Source organism: Maylandia zebra, linkage group LG11 (genome assembly GCF_041146795.1).
Source record: "Maylandia zebra isolate NMK-2024a linkage group LG11, Mzebra_GT3a, whole genome shotgun sequence".
Taxonomy (NCBI): Eukaryota; Metazoa; Chordata; class Actinopteri; order Cichliformes; family Cichlidae; genus Maylandia; species Maylandia zebra.
Window position 1 is genome coordinate 1,601,246 of NC_135177.1, and position 19,045 is coordinate 1,620,290.

The following is a 19,045-nucleotide window of genomic DNA, read 5'->3' on the forward strand; positions in this document are numbered from 1 at the left end:
ATCAACTCCTTTAGCTGAGTAAAGTCCTCCGCGTGACTGGCAGCCACCCACTTGTCAAATAAGACAGTTTTCTCACGTGCAAATTCCACAAACGTTTGACTATCAAACTTGCGACAGGCACGAAACTTCTGTCGATACGCCTCTGGGACAAGTTCATAAGCCCGCAAAATAGTGGATTTGACAACCTCATAATCCAAGCTGTCCGCAATAGAAAGACTCGCACAGACCTCCTGCGCTCTTCCCATTAATTTGCATTGCAGCAACAGACTCCAGACGTCCTTTGGCCATTTTAAAGTGGTTGCGATGCGCTCAAAAGCAGTGAAATATGAGTCAACCTCTCCTTCCCTAAAAGGAGGTACCAAAACAACCTGTTTGCTAGCGTTAAACTGGTCTATGGTGGGAGTGTCGGGGAGTGTACTTACAGGAACGGGAGCAGCGTCACTCGCTCGAGAACGATCAAGCTCCATAGCTCGAATGCGGAGATGCATGAGCTCGACTTCCTTAGCCTTAGCCGCCAACTCCACCTCCTTCAAGCGAAGGGCAAGCCTGAGATCCTCCGTCACCAAACCCGCCCCAACCTGGCCAGCCGGGTCAAATACAGGAGACTGAATGGCGACAGGAGCTTCCGCCCCCGACGGCATCCGCCCCTTGGAAGGCTTCGGGACGGCCCCAGCAGCTTCCGCCCCCACTGCCGTCTCCAAACTCCCAGACCCACTCGGCGAGGTTTTCTGCCCCCCAAACACTCCCCTGTCCACCAGTCTCTCCACCAAACAGTGTTTAATTTCCGCCTTCTTAGCATTCAACGGAACATCCACCCTGAATAAGTTAGCCACTACCAACAAATCTGCTTTTGTGCACCGCTCCAACTTTTCAATGGAGGGACGTTGCGCAAAATCATCCATGTCAAACGACATCACGAGCAAAGCGAAAAAGGAAAACACAACACCGCAGACACCCAACCGCATCCGCGCACTCCAGAGCCGCAAAACTCGCGCACGACGTTTCCCCCCCACCACAAACGCAAAAAGGAAACGAACCAATCACACGAACGAAAAGGGACGAGCCCCCATTTATGTTACGCCCCTAGTCTAGGCGGGTAGGGACGCACATAAGGTTGGAGGAGAGAGAGACCAAATCCCCGCCCTGGTTCCCAAGCCAAACATCCAAACCAGTTGTAAGTAAAAAAAGTGATTTTATTTAAGGACAAGAAGCATAGCTCCGGGGTGAGCCCAGGCCAAAATAATAAACAAAACCAACTAAGTCCCACCAGAAAAGACTAACTAAACCCTAAGAAAGAAAAAAGAACAAACAAATGACAGAGCTATCCCTCGCTCCCTGACCAAGAAAACAGGAGAAAACGATTCCAAAAGAAAAGGCAGCTCACCCCTTCCGCTTCAGCCCACGAGTGCCTAAGCTTACAATTCACACTCCCACAAATACACAAGATAAACGCAGGCTGGGAAAACCAGGGTCAGGACTGCGACGGCTGTCAGGCTACTCGCTCGTTCCACACTCTCTCTCTCTCTCTCTGGAGCTGTCAGAGCGGCTTTTTGAATGTGGTCACCTGTTCCATGGTCCAATCAGCTCACTACTCTTCATTAGGGGAGGTACCTGTAGAGAGTCTTAAGCACAGTAAAGAGACACAGAACAAACAGCCCACACAGTGTTCTTATGGCCACAGCCGTAACAGGCTCCAGAGGTTAAGTGCTTCCAAGCTAACATTCACACACACTTACACTCCAAGGGATCCGAGAGCAACCTTGAGTTAGTGTTTAGCCCAAGGATATTTGGCATGCAGACTGGACCAAGCCAACAACCTTCTGATTAGCAGATGACCTGTTGTAAGCTTTAACTTCCCAGTTTATCAAATGCCCCTCAGCACTCCTTACCTTTAAATATAACCTCTTCTTTCTCTCCTATCCTGTCTGTCTTACATTTTTCTCCATCTCTGAGTGAAATCTCCTCACAAATACAGCTGCTGTATATTAGTGCTGTTGCCAAACTGCTGTTGAGTTGATCCAAACATTACATTTGAAATTACTTGCCTTATTCCCTTAATGTTCACTTCTAGCTTGTTGCTGAAGCTCCAAGACCACAGATAATGAACATCTGTACCAAAAACACTGTTTCGGATTATCCATCCATCCCTTTTCTGCTGCTTATCTGGGTTTGGATTGCAGTCTGAACAGAGAAGCACAGGCTTACCTAACCCCAGCCAACACCTCCAGCTCATCCAGGGGGACACGAAGATGTTCTCCTCCCAGTAGGACTTTCCTGGAATACCTGACCAGGGACACGTCCAGGAGGCATCCTTGTCAGATGCCTGAACAATTTTAACTGGGTCCTTTCAATGTGGAGCAGCAGCAGCTCTACTCCAAGTCTGCTTACAGGCTTAAACACAGCCGTGTCATACTAATGATCATATAAAAAACTTCTATCTTTGGGCAGTTTGCAGGGTCAACATCTAGTTCTGTGTTCTGTAGGTCAGAAGGCTTCCAGCAAAAAGGCTCTCTTAGAGATAAACATATGTGGTGTCAGATGTACAGAACAACAGCAGGTATAAATGTGAATGTAGACAGGCTGTGTCTGTTGTCTTACTCTGTATGATGGGAGAGATGAGACCCAAGTGTAAATAAATACTTCAGGCCACTTGGAACTTTCTTTTTTATTGTCTCCTTCTTTAACTCAACCACCATCATTACAATAATGTTCTAAATATCTTAAGCAGGCAGCGGTGCATCACGATCAGCTCCAGTGGCTACAGGATCAGGCCAAGCATTGGACAAGAGTGTTGGAGGACCTGGTCACTTGGTCTGCCTTTCTCCCGGCACCGCCGCTGCACTCGAGGTTGATGCTCCACCAGGTGGGGGAGGGAGATGACCCCAGGCATTCCTGGAGGTTTCTTCCGGTCCATGGGGGAGGTGTGCCAGTGGCCTGAAGAAGATTCGAGGCTGCAGCTACTGCTTCTACTGTCGAGGAACCCCAGGCAGCAGCCCTGAGCCTGCCAGTGGTGGTGAGGGGCCATTTTGAGGATGTCCACCAGGCAATTATGGACCACCTGGTTGTCGTACCTGTGGAGCACTGCAACACTTCCAGGAGGGCTGAATGGGGCTGGAGGATCGGCCCTTCACCTATGTCAGGCATCTGAACAACGTGGCAGCCATGTGGCTACAGGGGGGCACAAATAAGGGGAGGCTCAGCTGGTGCATCTGATCATTCTCAGGTGGTTTCTGGAGAGACTCCAGGCAGGAGAGGCGGAGTGGGTCCACTGCACCAGCCAGTGGACCGGATGTTGCTGCAGTCCAACAGCAGTTTGCAGATGTGTACTCCCCACTTCTTGGCTGTACAAACTCACCATTTTGAATCATGCCCTGGCATGACAGTGCGTTCTCTGTCCTATCGGTTACCTGAACATAAAAGACTAGATATTCAAACAAAACCAGCTGAGATGCTGAAAATAGGAGTAATAGAGGTGCACAGTGCGTGATGTTCTTATGCTAAAGAAAGATGGGTCCATACTGTTCTGTGTTGATTACTGCAAGTGTCACAGTTTGATGCCTATACCATGCCCCAGCTTGATGGGGTCCTGGACACGTTAGGCACTGCTCGCTTGGGGACTGGATTGAACCCAGGGCAGATTCCCTGCCTGCAGAGTCCAAAGAATCATTCTCAACTTGTACAGTGTGCTGAATGGAAGTGTGACAAATTGGTCAAAGTCCAGCCACTTATAGACTCTGTGCAACATATGCTGCTGCCTACCTGGATGACATCATCATCTGTAGTGACACCTGGGCAGAACATGTGTCCGCAGTGGCCACGGTCCTGGGGTCCCCGAGGCAGGTGTGGCTTGCAGCTAACTCCAAGAGGTTTGCAGTTGGACTGAGGGAGATACAGTATCTGGGCACCACTTGGGAGCCAGGCAGGTGCAGTCGGGACACAGGCAGGATGTGATGGCTGTTGTTTTCTCCAAGAACAAAAGAGAGGTGAGACGGTTCTTGGGGTTCACTGGTTATTGACTAGGTTCGTGCTGAACTTTGCAGAAATGACCGGCACTTTGACAGCCCTGAAAGAGGGCCCCACATCTAGTCCAGTGGACCGAGCAGTGCCAGGGAGCATGAAGAAGGCTCTCTGTGGGGTCTCTATTCCACACCCCTGATTTTTTACTCCTTTTATTCTGCAGACAGATGCCTCAAGCAGAGGGCTTGGGGCCATTTTGTCCCAGCAGGTAAGGGGGTGTCAACCTGTCGTTGTTTACCTCATCCTAACAAACCATCACTGATTTAAGTGATCGGGGCTGCTATTTCAGTTCTCAGCTGGGACCGGAGGGGAAGTCTGCACCAGGATCAACAGCTGCACAGAGTACCGAACAGTGTGTACGTGTGGGCCCTTCATGTCACACACAGCTAATAATATACGATATGATGTAACCAAAGACAGAGTCAGTCCATCATGTAGCTGTGGATATGTACTGCAGTGAATGGGCCTCCACACATATCAAAGTTACCCTTGAATACTGTTCTAAATTTCTTTTTATTACAGTTTTAGCTTACAGATGTACACTGTTGTCTAAATATTTACATATGTTCTGACATAAATCATCAGCCTGTCTTATTAAGCCTGATACCTAAACTTTTTTTATTAATATACTTTAAAAAATAATTATGTTTAAATTCATGTCTCAGACATTTTTAAAAGCATATTTTTCTTCAGATTTTGTAATATAACTATGATAACTCATATTGTGACAGTCGTAATGCCAATATGATGATTTATCAAAGCTCCTGCTTTTAAATACAGAACTTTGAAGTTGCACCTCATGAAAGTCAATAATTCAACAATAAAAATGGCATTTTAAGACACAGAGGCACTTTGTCAGGATAATTCTGACTATAAAATCGCTGTATAGAACTGCTGACAACGGCTGAAAACATGACCACATCTCACAGCTGTGTGGTCTTATAGCCTTCAGCTGATCCAAAATGCTGCAGCAAGAGTCCTGACAGGGACTAGAAAGAGAGAGCAGATTTCTCCTGTTTTGGCTTCCTGTTAAATCCAGAATTCAAAATCCTGCTCCTCACATACAAGCTCTTAAATAATCAGGCCCCATCTTATCTTAATGACCTTGTAGTACCATATCACCCTATTAGAGCACTTGGCTCTCGCTCTGCAGGCCTACTTGTTGTTCCTAGAGTATTTAAAAGTAGAATGGGAGGCAGAGCCTTCAGTTTTCAGGCCCCTCTTCTGTGGAACCAGCTTCCAGTTTGGATTCAGGAGACAGACACTATCTCTACTTTCAAGATTAGGCTTCAAACTTTCCTTTTTGCTAAAGCATATAGTTAGGGCTGGACCAGGTGACCCTGAATCCTCCCTTAGTTATGCTGCAATAGACGTAGGCTGCCGGGGGATTCCCATGATGCATTGAGTTTTTCCTTTCCAGTAGGGCTGTTCAATATAACAATATATATCGGATGGCGATATAAAAACGTCTGTCGTTTCCTATTATGCTATCGTTTGTTTTGTGGTGTCACAAAATAAACTGTTTAATATTTTTCATGGTTTTGATGGTCACTGTAGTTATTATTAATTTCTTAAAGTTCTCTCTTTCTCTTATATTTTATATAAGTAACGCGTTACTGCCCATCTCTGGTACACTCATTCATACAAGGACTTTTTCCTTTATTCTGCTGCGTTCTCTCTATTATTCACACTCTGATGTGATTCTTAAATGTACATGCTGCTCTTCAGGATTCATATTTGAGTTGCAGCATCGATTATGGCTCACCTGGGAGGAGGCACTTGTTTTAATTACCTAGTGAATTTGATTTAATCTCCTCATTCCTTTCTTGGTAGACGCTGCAGTCTTAATGGAAAAATTTTGCTCTCTCTTCCACGTTCATGTCCTTCATTCTACCTCCAGTGCTTGAAGAACAGAAGCATATATTGCGCAAATACAGGGAGTGCAGAATTTAGTATTTAGTATTTATTTATTTATTGTCATTGTCAAGAACAATGAAATTGCGTTTGGGGCTTCCATACAACCCAAAAAAAAGAAGAAAATAATAAATACCCCTTAAAACCCAAGTGTACATATTTAACCCAGTGTGACTCCAATGCAATAAGACAATCCTTAGCAATAATGTTCGTAGAAATTCAGACAAAGACCTGAGAAACATGACAAAATACAACAATGCAACCCATTCAATATTATTGTACTGTGAGATATGATATCAGATATGATAGTTATCTATTTAAGAAAGAGGGGGGGGGGGGGGGGGGGGCGCAGGAGGGGGAAGAGAATAAAGATATGATGCACCAATGCAGACCAGTTCATTGCTATTAAGAAGTTGGATATGGTTATTGTCCGTGAGAGGGGGGCAGAGAGTTCAGGAGCCTCACAGCCTGTGGATACAGGCTGTTGGCCAGTCTGGATGTTCTGGCCTGTATAGACCTGTACCTTCTCCCTGAGGGCAGCAGATGGAAAAGGTGGCGCGCAGGGTGATGTTGGTCCCGCAGGATACTGTGCACCCTCCTCAGACAGCGAGTGGGGAAGATATTACTGATCTCTGGCAGACTTGTTCCAATAATTCTGCCAGCTTCTTTCACCACCCGCTGGAGTGCTTGCTGATCGGCCTTGGTGCAGCTGGGGAACCACACTAGAAATCCATACGTCAGAACGCTGCTGATGGCACAGTTGTAGAAGTTCAACATCAGAGATCTGGGAATGTGTGCGCTCCGCAGTCTCCTCAGGTAGTAGAGGCGCTGTTGGGCCTTCCGTGCAACTGAGGTGATATGGTTGCCCCAGGACAGGTCCTCGGTCACAGTTACCCCCAAGAATTTAAAACTGCTCACCCTCTCCACCGCCTCACTGCCAATGAAGAGAGGCAGATGGTTGTTATGACCCCTCTTCCGGAAATCTACAATGATCTCCTTGGTCTTTTTGGTGTTTAAGACCAAGTTATTGTCGTGGCACCATGACTCTAGTTGTTGCACCTCTGTCCTATAGTTTGTCTCATCAATGTTGGATATAAGTCCGAGCACTGTAGTGTCATCTACAAACTTAACAATGAGATTGGACGCGCAGGAGGAAATACAGTCATGGGTGAAGAGAGTGTATAGCAGAGGGCTCAGAACACACCCCTGAGGGCACCGGTGTTGACCACAAGGGTGGAAGAGGTGTTCTTACCCACTCTGACACTCTGTCTACGGTTAGTGAGGAAGTCCACAATCCAGTTGCACAGAGAGGAGTTAAGTCCCAGTTGGTGGAGTTTGGGACGGAGTTTGTATGGCCGGATGGTATTAAAAGCCGAGCTGTAGTCTACAAAGAGGAGCCGTGCATAGGTGTTCCTGTGTTCCAAGTGCTTCAGTAATGTGTGCAGCACTGTGGCGATCGCATCCTCGGTTGACCGGTTCTCCCTGTATGCAAACTGGTGCGAGTCCAGGGATGGTGGAAAAGCAGCTCTGATGTGTTTAATGACCAGTCTCTCCAGGCATTTGGCGGGAATGGGGGTGAGTGCCACAGGTCTGAAATCGTTCAGACATGTGACATTTGACTGTTTTGGGATGGGAACGATGGTTGCTGCTTTGAAACAGGATGGTACCAGTGAACAATTATTAGGCAAATGAGTATTTTGTCCACATCATCCTCTTCATGCATGTTGTCTTACTCCAAGCTGTATAGGCTGGAAAGCCTACTACCAATTAAGCATATTAGGTGATGTGCATCTCTGTAATGAGAAGGGGTGTGGTCTAATGATATCAACACCCTATATCAGGTGTGCATAATTATTAGGCAACGTCCTTTCCTTTGGCAAAATGGGTCAAAAGAAGGACTTGACAGGCTCAGAAAAGTCAAAAATAGTGAGATATCTTGCAGAGGGATGCAGCAGTCTCAAAATTGCAAAGCTTCTGAAGCGTGATCATCGAACAATCAAGCGTTTCATTCAAAATAGTCAACAGGGTCGCAAGAAGCGTGTGGAAAAACCAAGGCGCAAAATAACTGCCCATGAACTGAGAAAAGTCAAGCGTGCAGCTGCCAAGATGCCACTTGCCACCAGTTTGGCCATATTTCAGAGCTGCAACATCACTGGAGTGCCCAAAAGCACAAGGTGTGCAATACTCAGAGACATGGCCAAGGTAAGAAAGGCTGAAAGACGACCACCACTGAACAAGACACACAAGCTGAAACGTCAAGACTGGGCCAAGAAATATCTCAAGACTGGTTTTTCTAAGGTTTTATGGACTGATGAAATGAGAGTGAGTCTTGATGGGCCAGATGGATGGGCCCGTGGCTGGATTGGTAAAGGGCAGAGAGCTCCAGTCCGACTCAGACGCCAGCAAGGTGAAGGTGGAGTACTGGTTTGGGCTGGTATCATCAAAGATGAGCTTGTGGGGCCTTTTCAGATTGAGGATGGAGTCAAGCTCAACTCCCAGTCCTACTGCCAGTTTCTGGAAGACACCTTCTTCAAGCAGTGGTACAGGAAGAAGTCTGCATCCTTCAAGAAAAACATGATTTTCATGCAGGACAATGCTCCATCACACGCGTCCAAGTACTCCACAGCGTGGCTGCAAGAAAGGGTATAAAAGAAGAAAAACTAATGACATGGCCTCCTTGTTCACCTGATCTGAACCCCATTGAGAACCTGTGGTCCATCATCAAATGTGAGATTTACAAGGAGGGAAAACAGTACACCTCTCTGAACAGTGTCTGGGAGGCTGTGGTTGCTGCTGCACGCAATGTTGATGGTGAACAGATCAAAACACTGACAGAATCCATGGATGGCAGGCTTTTGAGTGTCCTTGCAAAGAAAGGTGGCTATATTGGTCGCTGATTTGTTTTTGTTTTGTTTTTGAATGTCAGAAATGTATATTTGTGAATGTGGAGATGTTATATTGGTTTCACTGGTAAAAATAAATCATTGAAATGGGTATATATTTGTTTTTTGTTAAGTTGCCTAATAATTATGCACAGTAATAGTCACCTGCACACACAGATATCCCCCTAAAATAGCTCAAACTAAAAACAAACTAAAAACTACTTCCAAAAACATTCAGCTTTGATATTAATGAGTTTTTTGGGTTCATTGAGAACATGGTTGTTGTTCAATAATAAAATTATTCCTCAAAAATACAACTTGCCTAATAATTCTGCACTCCCTGTAGACCCCAACCTCATCTCCCAATAACAGATAAGTGTTTGAGCACTGGAGACTTTCCAAGCCGTCAACTGAGACCAAAAACAATCCCAGTCGTCTGACGCTAAGTGGGAACTGATTTCAGAAAGTCCTGTGCAGTGTAGGATGAAGACCTTCACTGCACAGTGGTTTTAAGAGCATCTGCTGGCCATGGCTCAGTCTGTCACTGAGAACAATGGACAGCTCACAGTGCTACAAACTTAACCGCTTCTTGTATGAAGCAAGCCATTTATTTATATAGCACAACTCCCAGCTGAGCACAGAGTGCTGAACACTTGACACGCTAAACGTGATGCAATGAATACGTTAAAAAATAAAGATAAAAATAAAAGAATAAGATGAGAATTAAAATAAATTTTAAAATAATGAAATTAGCACAAATACCAAAAAATAAAATAGTGTGCAGGTTTGTAAAAACGACAGGGGCGGTCTCAGTGTCTCACTCCAACTTAATTACTGAGCCAGCAGAACTTCACATACAGAAAAGCGCCAAACTCTCCACCCCAGCACTGCCCTTCCACTTGGTGTGAGTGGAGCCACCTGGTGGTCCGCCACGATAGTATAAAATGATAATTAGAATTAAATTTAAAACAACAAAATCAGGGTCAGACTGTGTCACATGCCAAGGAGTAAAAATGGGTTTTAAGACGTGTTTTAAAAGTGGACAGTGAAGGGGCCTCTCTAATGTTCTGGGGCGGAGAAGACCGCGAAAATCTAAGATGAACAGGCAGCCAATGGAGTGAGGCCAGGATGGGAGCTATGTGCTGGTTAAAAGTCGTGCAGTAGCATTTTGGACCAGCTGCAGACGAGAGAGAAGACACCGACTAACTCCAAAACACAGCACATTACAGTAATCCAAACGAGATGAAATAACAGCACGCACTGTTTCAAAATGCGGCCTGGATAAAATAGTCTTACCTTTGCCAAACGCCTTAAATGATAAAAACTGGCCCTAATTTGAGCGTCCATCTTAAAACCCAGATTAGTGACAACAGGTTTAAAATACTCTGCCAGGGGTCCCGAGTCAATAGCAGAGGGTTAGAAGGTCTGCTAGGACCAAACACAATCACCTCAGACAAAAAGACAACCTCAGACCATCTCCAGTCACAGATGCCACTTACACTCTAGAGCAATGTTACCTGGCTTATAAACAAATGCCTACAGACCAGTGGCAACGTTTGGTCCAGTGTTAACTGTTTTTGTAGGACCACTGCAACCATAATAATAAAGAACATCAAACTTACTTTTGATTCAGGGAATGTCAGAATCCGTATTTAAGAGCCGAGAGTAGAGCAATGCCTTTGAGTGTATCAGCTCAAGATGAGAAACATCCAGATCCTCAAGCCTCAATTATTCTTTTAAACTTATTCAGAAGAATAAGTTTAAAAGAATAATTTCAACTAGTATTTTGTTTTCTTTACATTTCTTTTGCTTCATTTGATCCACATCACAGCAGCACAAGTGACAGCAGGAAACAGTGAAGCTGAAATAAAATGCTGCATACAGCTTACAGTCAAATATACCAAGATTTCTATCCTGTGCACATGAGGTGCAGCTGGAATGACAACATGTAGGTGACAGTATCTGTGGGCACTGTGCAGTCTGACAGCTGCTGGGATGAAAGACCTGTGGTAGCTGTTACAGTCTCGCCCAGTTCCTCTGTGGAGTCTGGGAACTGGCCAGGACCCAGTTGGTCCTTTTTACCAGCCTATAATCCAGTTCCTTCACCACCTGTTTTTAAGTCACTCCTGAAAACCCACCTCTCTACCCTGACCTTTGACACCACGTGAGAAGTTGCTTTTTATTGTTTAGTCTTATTTTAGTTGTTTTTAGTTGATTCTATGCTCTTTTATCTTGTTTTCTTTTTTAATATATGGCTGTTTTAATTTTTATGTGTTTTATTTACTTATTTGTGCTGTTTTCTGTTATTCTATTGTTTTGAACTTGTACAGCACTTTGGTCCTGTGCTTTAGAAATAAAATTAGACTGGAGTTCCTGTCCCTCTCCATGCTGCCACCTCCCCAGCAGACAACAAGATGCTCCACCATAGTGGCATAAAGTGGAGGGGAGTGGTCAGGGAGGGTGGCGGGAATTGTGATAGTGGAGGAGTGTGGAGCAGCCTCGGGTGGAAAGAGGGAGCGTGTCATTATCAGCCCAGCACGTGCTCCCGACGCAGGGGAAACTCTTCTGCAGGGAGACGTACCTGGGCACCAGCGTTGTGCAGCGTTCGAGTGGGAGCCCCGTCCATTGTGCTAGCAGTGTCCAAGCATTCCTTTTTTTATTCATACCCCCCCACCACACACACACACACTTTGGGAACCACTGCTTCCATATTAGTTTCTTTTATAATTCATTAAATTGCATTTTTAGAAAATGTTTTGTTTTATTCTCCCTTGGGGAGGGGGGGGTCGGTGTGAAGTAGGCTGCTTCTAATAATTATGTCCCGTGGGGGACATGCGTACCTAGGTGGGCTCAGCATTTGACCTTCACTGCCCGAGGACAAAGCTGACCTTGGAACCAAATTTCAAAACACCACACTGACTAATATACTATCTCATCATATATCATATTAGTCGTAATCCATTCCTTGCAAGGTCGTGGTGATCCTCAGAATCACCTCAGATCTATGGCGTTATTTTAGTGCCTCTATTCTGAGCGCACGTAAAAATAAATAAATTTGCGAGCACAAATGTTGCGTTGAGGAGAAAACTATTTTGAGCGAACAAAATTCATTGCTGCGTGCAATAAATGTGTTTCGGTGTTTGCGATTATCCACACACAGAATATAGCCCCTCCCACTAACATCTCTGCTCCCTGCACGAGCAACACTGTTATAAATGTGCCACAAAACCAACCAATCACAGACTTGGATGCAAACCTTCTGATTGGCTGTTATTGTCTCCAATCAGCTCCCTAGCTACTGCAATCCAGGAACACGCTCCAGAATGTAGCTAAACCCATTTTAGGTTTGTATGTTTAATTATTTTAAAATATATAATTTTTTAGACCCTTGTTGGCAGCTGCTCTGCTCTGTGTTGGTACAGGGCATTGAAGATGATAACAGTGGGTGGATTATATTCTTAAACTTAGTTACAGCGCTTTCAGAAAGACATCTACTGTGATAAAGTCTACTCTCCACCGCTGTGTAATCAATTATTGTAAATGTAAATGTTATCAGGAAATGATCAGACAGCAGAGGGTTTTCAGGAAACACTGTTAAATGTTCAGTTTCTATGCCATATGTTAAAACAAGATCTAGAGTGTGATTAAAGTGGTGGGTGGGTTCTTTTTCATTTTGAGAGAAACCAATTGAGTCTAATAACAGATTAAATGCCATGTTGAGGCTGTCATTTTTAGCATCTACATGGATGTTAAAGTCACCCACAATAATTATTTTATCTGAGCTCAGAACTAAATCAGATATAAAGTCTGAGAAATCAGACAGAAGCTCTGTGTAAGGCCCAGGTGGACGATAGATGATAACAAGACTAGTTTTGCAGTTGCCACACCCCCTGCTTGTAGCCACACTGAGATGCCACTGCTCGACTCGTACTAAAATCAGTCTGAAAGCAGCTGATGTAACAGGCTGTTCCACCTGTGAGCGTGTAGTACACTCCAGCATGCACACATTTATTGTTGAATAGAAAACTGTTAACATGAAGGATGCATTTCTCCAGTGTCAACAAATAAACAGTTTTGCATTTGAATGAATCTGTGAAGAAATTTGTAGTTTAACATGTTCTCTGCTACAGTCCACATTCAGTATGTTTCACAGTCACCTGTCAAAATTTATTCAGCAACAAATATAAAACTGTACATCTCCAACGCAGCGGTGCACGTGAGCGTGCACGTGTGGGTGCACGGGCGTGTGCTGACGCTAAAGCTCGTCTTTTCAGTTCAGGGTCTCCTGTTGGTTTTTCCCAGACGGTCAGAGCTCAGCCTTTCAGTGTGCACGGCTGATGTCAGATCTGAATCGCTGCCTCACTGTTTCCCTCCTGTGGCTCGTCCTGGTCACTGCTTTTGTCCCAGTCTTTCATTGTGGCTCCCATCATGAAGTCATCTCTGAGAACAGTCCAGGCAGGCTTCTCCACAGCAGCGACCTTTGCACGAGCACACACACAGAAACATCAGGATAAACACACTGACAGCAGAGGTACAGAACGAAACAAACATCTGTCAACTCACAGCAGCCTTTTCGGTCTTGCCCGTTGCTCGGACACCTCCGTCTTCCCTCCTCAGCACATCGATGAAGTCTTTCTTTGAGACAGAACAAAGGATCTTTGCCCTCTTCCTGTCTGATCCACCAGCATCCTTCACCTTTTCCTGCACAGTTTTCTGGTGTTTCCTGACAGCGTTGAACAGCTGAACCACCCCTCTGAGTGAAGGAGGACCACATTAGAACAGATGCTCGGTTGCATATACGTCAAACAAAGACACAGAGTGGTCACCTTGTAGCAATTCTCTGTAATGCTTTCTCAGTCTCGCGGTCCGTCACTATGTCAGGTTTCTCCCTGCACATCTGCTCCCACGCTTTCTTCTCGTCAGCCTGTTAGGGACACACAATCTTTGGGTTTTCAAGGCTTAGAAATAAACGTGTTGCTTTTTTGAAAGTGTTCAACAACAAGGAGGAAATGAATGAATATATATTTTCAAACACAGCTGGTCACAGTGCAGTTTTGATTTTACATTATTATGTGGATGAACATTGTGAGCAGAGCACAGTGTCTAAGGTCTGCCTGCTTTCCTGAGTGGTTCCTGTGTTCAATCACTAGTTTATACTTATGGTCGTCTTTAGAGCCAAAACATGAAAATAAACTCGCCTACTTATTATAACTTGTTATTATAAGTCGAACGTTGTCATTTCTTGTCGACAGTGATGAACAAATGTGGAAACTGTGCTCGGTGAGTGATGAACATCTGCTCGGACACATCATCCTGAGCCTGGGACTCGGCGCTCACCTGTTTCTTCCTCTCGAGCTGCTCCTGTCTCTCTGCTGCCTTCATCTTTTCCAGCTCCTTGTTCTTCTCCAGGATGCCGCTCGTGGTTTTCTTCCCGAGGATCTTTGCCATGGCTTCAGCCCATCCAGTGCTGGCATCTTCATTATGTTCATTTTCATCCTCTTCTTTCTCTTCATCATTCACTCTTTCACCTTCACTCTCTCCTTCAGAATCAACCTTGCCTTCAGACCAAAGAGCCATGCTGTCACCTGATTCACACAAAGAAATGATGCAGTGAACTACAAACTCTCGCTGACACAGTAGAAGCATTTTGATTCATGCTAAAATATCCGACAATCCCAGAAAGTTGATCCTGTCCTGATGAACCGAGCGTCTGATTTCATCCAAAGGTTACAGACGTGTTTACTCCACCACAGCGACAAGAAGACCTTAACTGGCAGAAACACATAAACACTGTTTATGTGTGGACATTAGTCCTACCACATGCAGACAGGTGATGATGGGAGTAAAGACGGTGGAGAAAAGTTGATTTATTTGACTTCTTGGATGCAAACGTTTGAAATCACATTTAAATGTTGATTGTACACAAGAAGATTTTCAGTAAAGTTTATTGAGATTCGGATGCTTAGCGATAAAAACTGTACTAATAAATGTGTGAATGAGGGAAGTTGTGCCGCGTGCAGAGAAACGCTATCTAAGAACCTTTCAACATAACAGCTGCAGTGGTGATGACACTGTGTCTACATAAAGATACCAAGAAGTGCAGAGAGGTGAAGCAAAACATCCAGAAACGGTGGCGCTCGTTACTGCGATCGATATTTAAACCTTTGCTGGAAACAGCCGGAGGGAGTCGGCTATCAAAGCACCTGACGGATAAACTCACAGTGAAGAAAAGCTCCGTTTGGAACAGCTGCCATCCACGGTGTTTGTCCCACACAGCAGAAATCTACAGACGTGTAACTGATGCAGCGTTTCAATCACAGTGATCCTGGAACAACAGGGGGAGTCTAACAGGGGGTCAACTACACCCTCTTTATTTCAGCACCTCTGTCACATTATATGTTTTCACTTTAAATTCGCTAAATAAATGAGATTAATATTTCAATATATAAAAATAAAAGCTCTTTACCCCCAGACCAACAGAAATGCACCAGTACAGCTGTTTAATGAAAGTTAATGAATGACTAAGCACTACAGCAGCGGTCCCCAGCCCCCGGGACTCGGACCGGTACCGGTCCGTGAGAGTTGAGGCTCAGGTGTGAAATGTCTGGTTTTCAGTGTTTTTATCGGTTTTCAGCGTGATTTTGTTATCGTTTTTATCATTAACTTGGTTTTCCTGGGTCTTTCACGTCTGTTATGAATAAATCTTCTTTTTTCGGTACCGGTACTAGTTTTATTTTGTTGTATTTATCCGCGACACCTTAAAGGCCGGTCTGTGAAAATATTGTCGGGCATAAACTGGTCCGTGGCACAAAAAAGGTTGGAGACCGCTGGGCTACAACATCACAGCTGTAGGGCAGACTTCAGGATGCTGACGTGCTTGTTTTCACCATATACGCCTTTAAAGGCTCACAGACACAAACTCATCCATTCACTTGCACATGAACATACGTCCTCCTGTACGTCTCCACTGCCCGGAAGACAGTGGAGATTATTGTGGACTTCAGGAAGCACACAGCTCCACTCCCCCCCATCATCCTGACTGACACCCCCATCACCTCTGTGGACTCATTCCGCTTCCTGGGTACCACCATCACCCAGGACCTGAAGTGGGAGCCCACCATCACCTCCGTCATCAAGAAAGCCCAGCAGAGGATGTACTTCCTGAGGCAGCTGAAGAAATTCAACCTGCCAACACGGACGATGATGCAGTTGTACACTGCAATCATCGAGTCCATCCTCACCTCCTCCATCACCGTGTGGTACGCTGGAGCCACTATCAGGGACAAACAGAGACTGCAGCGTGTTGTGCGCTCTGTTGTGAGAAGGTGATTGGCTGCAGACTCCCATCTCTGCAGGACCTGTACACCTCCAGGACACTGCGGCGTGCAGCTCAGTCACAGCTGACCCTTCTCACCCTGGACACAGTCTGTTTGACCTGCTCCCCTCAGGCAGGAGGCTCCGGTCCATTCGCACCAGAACCTCTCGCCATAAGAACAGTTTCTTCCCCTCTGCTGTTGGACACATGAACAATAACCACATGACTGTCCCCGCCACTAACACATGACCCTACGCTGTGTCACTGCATCATTCCATGTTGGCACTGATCACCACCTGCACTCATGTATATATCTTTCTACGTAGCACTCTTAATTCTTATTCTTACTTTTATTTTTTCATGTCTATTTAAGTGCTATTTATGACAGCATGTTTGCACTGAAGCACCGCAGCAATTTCCTAATGTTGTAAACCTGCTCAACATTTGGCAATAAACCCCTTTCTGATTCTGATTCTGATTCTGATTCTGATTCACTTACGTCCTCTGTAACGGACGTCTGATTTGTGGTCTGTATCTTTTGGCTCATTCGAGCGATCCTAACAAGTCCTGATGGACGACATCGAGGACATCCTGGACTTTGAGCTCTCTTTATTTTTCCTCAGTTCTCAGAAGGATAAACTTTATTTTATTTAACATTACTGTATTTGAGATGATTTTATTTTCCCATTAATGAATATTTTCTTTAAATAATGTCATTATATCACTGCAGGCTCAGGGTTTGGGGTTTTTGTTTTTTGGACAGATGTTTTAAACAGTTCATTTTGAAGACCTGCACTTTTCCCCCCTTTGGAATATATATTATTGATCATAGTAACACAAAAGTATTTCTTACCTGATTTCTCGATTAATTAATGGAACAACTGATAGAACATTCAGTGACTAACAATCAGAGTCTACATGAGAGCAGCCAGCATAGTTCAAGAGAGAAGCACAGCGAGGTTCATGGTTTGATGAACAGTATTATTATTATTCTAAGAGTCTGTAACGATCAAACTACAAACACTTCATGAAAGCACAAAAATTAACATGACTAATCCACAACTACTGTGACAGCTTAGAGCAGCAGCACAGGTAACACTCTACAAACCATGAGTTCACTTTAAAAGTCCAACTACTGCATCACTTGGAAAATTCAAGTTGGATAAACAATAATAAACAAATAATGACCTTTCAGCTGCTGGAAGCTGTTGCTGTGCTCCACAGGTGTGTCGGGGCTCGAGCCACAGATGGTTTGTGATTAGCTCTGGATCTTTAAAGAATTGTTTATTAAAGTCACACCTGAAACAGTCACATATCTGTGTGAACCAATTACAGCTGAGCATCCCTCAATAGGTCCAACCTCGTACGAGCACCTGATTGGTCTGACCAACGGGGTTTAACGATGCGTGGGACTCCAGCATAAGCGTTACAACAGCGTTTATAAGAACATCAGGAGGAACTCTGAGACGCTGTGAAATCCCACAGCAGCTCAGGGTGATGTCATCCTGCAGGGATGGTTTACACATGACAGTGAGTAACCATGGAAACGCAGGGGATGTTTTAAATTTCATGAACTGAAAAATTAAGCCTTGACTTGAGTTCATTTGGTGTAATTTCTCTGTTTACTCGTGCACGTTTGACTCCTGTGCTCCTCACAAATATGCACGTTTGTGCCGTAACACAGCAGAGTGACCGCTACGATCTTTTTATGTTGCATGTTTACCGAGGATCAAAGAAAGCTATTGGACATTTGAAGATACTTCACAGAAAAGCTTGAAATAAATCAGATGTAGATTTTAACAGAGTGAAAAATGAAATCCTGCAAAATGAAGAAGAAAACATAAAATGACAAAAGAGGAAGTGCTGTGACTGAAGACAGACGTCACTGTGTGCAGTCTACCTCTGCAGCTGAACTAAATGTTGGCCTATAGCTCACATTCACCACTGACTTTGTTTGCTGTTTAGCTCTTGTGTCTTGGCAGAGTGCATGAGTCATTTTGCTTTTCTGCAGTCTGATATTTGAGGTTGAGTCAGTGTGTATAAAATAAGTTGATGCCTTAATAATCCCATCAAACTAGATGGTGGTGGCGTTTGATCGGCACATGCTGACTGCATTCTTTTCATAACCAGGTCAGGAAAGAGAACAGGAGGAGCGAGCAAAGAAGAGATGCAAAATGAGGGACACCACAACAGCAGGAAAGACGAAGAAGAGGTGAGCATCAGAAAGAGGGCATACAGTTCAAACGCAGCAATCGTGGTGCAATAAAAGCTCCGAGGCTGGTAAAAACTCTGTACTGGCAAATAAAACTGTAACAAACAAGAAGGACTCAAATTAATGTTCTTCTCAAGCAGGAACCCAAAAGATTTCAGGGCTGGGCCAAGTCCTCAGTGATGCTAGCGACGCCCCTGTTGATCGTTGTTGTCTGAATACCGACGCAAATGCGGTGTTCGTGTGCGATTCACGCGTGATTTGTTACACTATTTACACTTAGTACGATGTAAACGCTCGCATTCAAAGAGCAGGTTACAGGAGAAAAGTTTCGCTCATTTTCTACCAGGTGAACAGACGGACTTTAAATCCATCCTGTAACCACAGCAGACCATTCATGTCTCTGCTGCTGTGTTAACAATAACAGCAGAGACCGCCTTTAGTGCTGTTGTTGTAAGAATCTTCGAGGCCGTGCGGCTACAATTAGCAGCAATAATAAAAACGTGAATTACAAAACTCACCGGAGTCCAACGCGTGTGCTTCCACCAGAGACATTGTGTGTTACACTACGTCGTTTCCGTAGAGTACAACTAACCGCCCGTCAAAGGTTCCGTCCAGGAATTCCGATTTGTTCTACACGTATGAGGAAAAAGCTTCTTCGTGTACTCGCCAATAAAACCCAGAGAAATAAACACTGCGACGTTTGTT

At 44.7% G+C, this 19,045-nt stretch overlaps 1 protein-coding gene across 1 annotated transcript; it reads right to left on the minus strand.

Moving 5' to 3' along the window:
• Positions 1-12,765: 12,765 nt before the first annotated feature.
• rrp15 (ribosomal RNA processing 15 homolog) lies at positions 12,766-19,013 on the minus strand. The gene is made up of 5 exons (XM_004569105.2): positions 18,859-19,013; positions 14,151-14,398; positions 13,640-13,737; positions 13,377-13,566; positions 12,766-13,291 (listed from the first exon to the last, which is right to left on the minus strand). Exons 1-5 carry the CDS (start codon positions 18,890-18,892, stop codon positions 13,154-13,156), a joined length of 708 nt encoding a protein of 235 aa, XP_004569162.1. The 5' UTR covers positions 18,893-19,013; the 3' UTR covers positions 12,766-13,153.
• Positions 19,014-19,045: the final 32 nt, after the last annotated feature.